The 4409-nt window shown below is 40.3% G+C and overlaps 1 protein-coding gene across 1 annotated transcript in view; it reads left to right on the top strand.

The window, feature by feature from the left end:
- ABHD4 (abhydrolase domain containing 4) overlaps window positions 1-803 on the top strand; it is an 18731-nt gene extending 17928 nt beyond the window's left edge. The window contains exon 7 of the mRNA XM_015815617.1: window positions 543-803. Coding sequence (XP_015671103.1) covers window positions 543-632 — 90 coding nt within the window. The 3' untranslated portion in view covers window positions 633-803. The remainder of the gene's footprint in view (window positions 1-542) is intronic.
- The last annotated feature ends 3606 nt before the right edge of the window (window positions 804-4409 follow it).

Raw genomic sequence — 4409 nt, 5'->3', positions numbered from 1 at the left:
CTTCTGATGGCAATCCTTCATTCTTCCAGTATTGTGCAAAAATTATTCTCGCTGCTGTGGTGATGTGTAAGATTAAATATAATTTCTGCTTATTAGTCTTTTCAGGTATAATACCTAGTAAAAAAAGTTCAGGTTTAAAATCCACTTGTTCACCCAATATTTTTTCTAACCACATATGTATCTTTCTCCAATAAACCTTAGCCTTACCACATGTCCACCAAATGTGATAGTACGTGCCTATACTATGTTTACATTTCCAACATCTATCTGACATATTTTTAAACATTTTTGCTAATCTTGCTGGCGGCAGGTGCCATCTATAAAACATTTTATACAGATTTTCTTTATATGAAGTTGACATTGTTAATTTGTAGTTTCTCTCCCACAATATTTGCCATTTTTCTAATTCTATATTATAGCCAAAAAAATTTCGCCCATCTTGTCATCGTTTCTTTCACTTGTTCACTTTCCATATCCAAAATTAACAAAAAGTTTTACATTTTCTTAATTATGGCTGTTCCTCTTTTGTCCTGCTCCTCTAGGCCATCCCTGGAGCCTCCCACCACGTCTACGCTGACCAACCCAGGGCCTTCAACGCTGCAGTGGAACAAATCTGCAACGCCGTGGACTGACCGCCGAAGCTGGAGTGGAAAAAATAGTTTCTATCCTTGCCACCTTATCGCTCAGCTGCGGGGAAGACGAAGAAGGCACACGCCACTTTCCGTGCCCCCGGGGAGCCGAAACTGAAATCCCCGTGGATCTGACTACAGATGGATCTCCGGGGATCTCTACTGTCCAGCCTGCACCCATTCCCTCCCTCCCTCCCTCTTGATTTCCCCTAGAAACATCTTTCTACTTAAAGGTTGCAGACCTCCTGTTTTGGGTTAATCCAAGTCTAGCTATTCTATTTTTTTAACCCCTGAGAATGTTTTATTCTTGGTTTGATTTACACCACATCCTCATGCAACACTGGTTCCCCGTGTTGTCGGTTCGAACTACAATCCCTGCTCCAATTTTATTCCTCCTCCTCCTCCTCCTCCTCCTCCTCCTCCATCATCCTACTACCTGTTGGAGATCTCACTCCCTACCTTTGTGTATTTCAAAGGCATTGTCGGTTTCTGCCGGAAAGCTATTTTGAATCTCTGTGTTGACCCTGTTAGATGATGCTAGAGTTCTTCTCTTTGATACCTGGTGCCTTTGGGGATAAACTGCTAGTTGCAGAATTTATATATATATATATATATTTTTCAGAAAAGAGATGCTATTATTAATTCGATGCAGCAGAGACGTCTCTGTCAATGAAGCTTCCGGAAATGCACAAAACCCTTTAGGTGGTCTTCCGAAGCACCGTCCTAGGTGATTGCTGGAAACGGAGGACGATGTTCTGTAATTTTGAGGAGATGTCCTAAAATTAGATATATTTCAGAGAGACGGTGAGAAAGAGATTGAGATGTCAACTCCTAACCTCTTTGTCATGCACGGTGTGGCCATATCTATTTCCCACATTACAACTCCTAATCTGAAAAAGAAATCTAAGTCCTAACTTACATCTAAGAAGGGGCCAAGGACCGTGTGTAAATTCTCTTTGGAATGTGCAAACTGTGCAGAATGTAAATGGCTTTGACCTTGGAGTGTTTAGTTTGAGCCTCCAAACACTCATTTTGTTCTTGAAAGGGTTCTCAACCCTTCAGGGCTGTTGTTTTGCACTTGGTGAAGAACATCATTTGAGCTCAACTCATTCCCAAAATATTTGGGAGAACCTGAGTCCCATCTGATTCCCTAAGCCTACGAAAAGTTTTTCTTCTCCATAAAATACATAATTCTGTTCCCCTTAGAAGTGTGAGCTTGATGGGAAAACTTTTTCAGAATGGTGAGTGTGATACTACTGGAAAAGTGATGTTGCAGAACTAATATGACTAATAGTGTGGAGCAGAAACCTATTAAATCCAGAATGGATGGTAAAGTTTGAAAGAAGGGGATGGATTTAAAGGGAATTCCTCACTTTTAGGACCTCAAGATCATCAGCCGTGGCTTCAAGATGATCTGTCCTTCTAAAACCAGGGGAGAATCTGGATCAGAAAGCGATTTAAGGGTCCTGCTTCAAATAGAAGATATTTGAGAGGACTACCAGGGAATTTTAAAGATAAAAACATGACAGTTGGCTAATGAGAAGTTCGACTTGAAGGCTTTACCTGAAACTGTTGTTCTAGTTATAAAAGGGGGTTCTTGCTGGACTTGAATTCCACCACCAAACCATGAGCCTTTTGGCCCTTATCATCTATGTGTGAAAAGATGGCTCTTGCCGTTCAGCAGAAGTAAAAGTGAGTTCTCTTTTTTGGGAGGACAGATGGAGGAGAAAGAAACTGGTCAGAACTGATCTGCGGTGGTCTTTGAAAGCTTCCTAGAAAACAATTTAAGAGCAGACTCCATACCTCTGGTGAAATCCACCCGACCTCCCAAACCAGCTGCTCTTTCCTAACTGGGCTGGATGTCCCTGGTGGCTGGGGAATATGGGCGTTGGACTCTTAACACCAACATGGAGGCTTGGCCAAATTGAAAAAAGGTCACACTTTGGTTGGGGTGGGGGTGGGAAAGAAAGCCTTTTTCAACTTGATTTACTTCTCTTTTGTGTTCCTGTTAAAGTTGCCTGTTGGGATTCATGAATCTCTGCTCCCCTGCTGTATGAAGGTTTAATGGAGATAGGGGGAAAAAAAAGTTTGGTATCCAGGCAGTTCTTTGGAGCTGAGGTTATTTGGAAAAAGAAGCCACTTGATTGGAACACTATTAACACAATTTCTAATACTGGGCGTAGGACACAGTCTGAATCGCACCTAACTGACTTCCCAGCAGTGCCATCTATGGAATTACCCGTTGTTTGTACTAATTTTGTATGTTTATTAAAATAAAATTATTGCTTAAAAAAAAACAGTTGGGGAATAGTCTGTGTCTTTGTAAAACTTGGTGTGCTTTCTTTCCTGCTTTGGATATGATGTCCCATTCTTCTTATTTAATACTAGCTGTACCCGGCCACGCGTTGCTGTGGCTCAGTCTGGTTAGCGTGTGTTGCTTTCACATCCAAAAGATGGCGCTGTTTTTCAAAAAAAGCATGTTTTACCTGTCACAGGTGTGACATCTATATAATAGTAGGTATATAAAAACACGCACGTATTCGAATGCAACGTTGTGTCAAAATTTCAAAGCAATCGGTGAAGAACTTTTGGAGATTTAAGATTTTGAACAAACGAACATTTACATTTTTCTTTATATAGATTTCTCAACCTTAGCAGCTTTAAGTTGTACAAAATAATAGAGTTGGAAGGGGACCTTGGAGGTCTTCTAGTCCAACCCCTTGCTCAAGCAGGAGACCCTATACCATTTTGGACAAGTGGCTGTTCAGTCTCTTCTTAAAAATCTCCAGTGTATTGGGGCACCCATAACTTCTGGAAGCACGTTGTTGCACTGATTAAGGGTTATAACTCTCAGGAAACTTCTCAGTTACACATAGGAGATATATTTTTTTTCTCCATCCTGTGATACTTTTTCACAAAATGCACTTAGCAGATGATTAATTCCAAGGCAACAATATCTCTCTTTACAATCAGTTAAATAAACTCACAACGTCTGAAGGCAAGCCGTTCCACTGGATAATTGTTCTCACTGTTAGGAAATTTCTCCTTAGTTCTAGATTGCTTCTCTCCTTGATTAGTTTCCCTCTGTTGTTTCTGGTGCTTTGGGAAATAGGGTGACCCCCTCTTTTTTTTGGTGGTCCCTCAAATATTGGAAGATTGCTATCGTGTCCTAGTCCTTTTCACTAGACTAGCCATACCCAATTCCTGCGACCGTTCTTCATATGTTCTAGCTTCTAGGCCCCTAATCATCTTTGTTGCTCTTCTCAACATACATGGCTGGCTGGGGAATTCTGGGAGATGAAATCCACAAATCTCCAAGTTGTCAAGGTTGGGAAACATTGCTCAAGAGGATCCAGATACAATATAAAGTAGCCACTCTGAAGGTTTTATAACCTTGCTGCTAGTGTTTTGGCAGTTCTACATATTTTTTTTGTAAAGTTTTTATTGATTTTTTTTCATACACGTCAATAGTATTCATTCAACAAACGTGTTGTCTGAGTTTATCATTCACTAATACAAATTTAATTCCTAATCCTTTATTCTTTTCTCCAGCCATTGATAAAATAAGTCCCAAGTTTGAAAATATTCTGTTTCTTCTTTTTCTTTCAACCTCGTAGTAGTAACTCTGTCCATTTCAGCACATTCTAGTATTTTTTTTTAATTATTTCTTCCCGTTTCTACACATTTTTAATTCACGACTGCCACCCACTGTCCAGCTTCTGACATGACAATCTTTAGTTTGAGATGACGCACAGCAAAGCTGTTGGATCAGTTGAGATT

The sequence above is a fragment of the Protobothrops mucrosquamatus genome, unplaced genomic scaffold (genome assembly GCF_001527695.2).
Source record: "Protobothrops mucrosquamatus isolate PMUCROS unplaced genomic scaffold, P.Mucros_1.0 scaffold355, whole genome shotgun sequence".
NCBI lineage: Eukaryota > Metazoa > Chordata > Lepidosauria > Squamata > Viperidae > Protobothrops > Protobothrops mucrosquamatus.
This window is presented reverse-complemented; position numbering and strand designations above follow the sequence as displayed.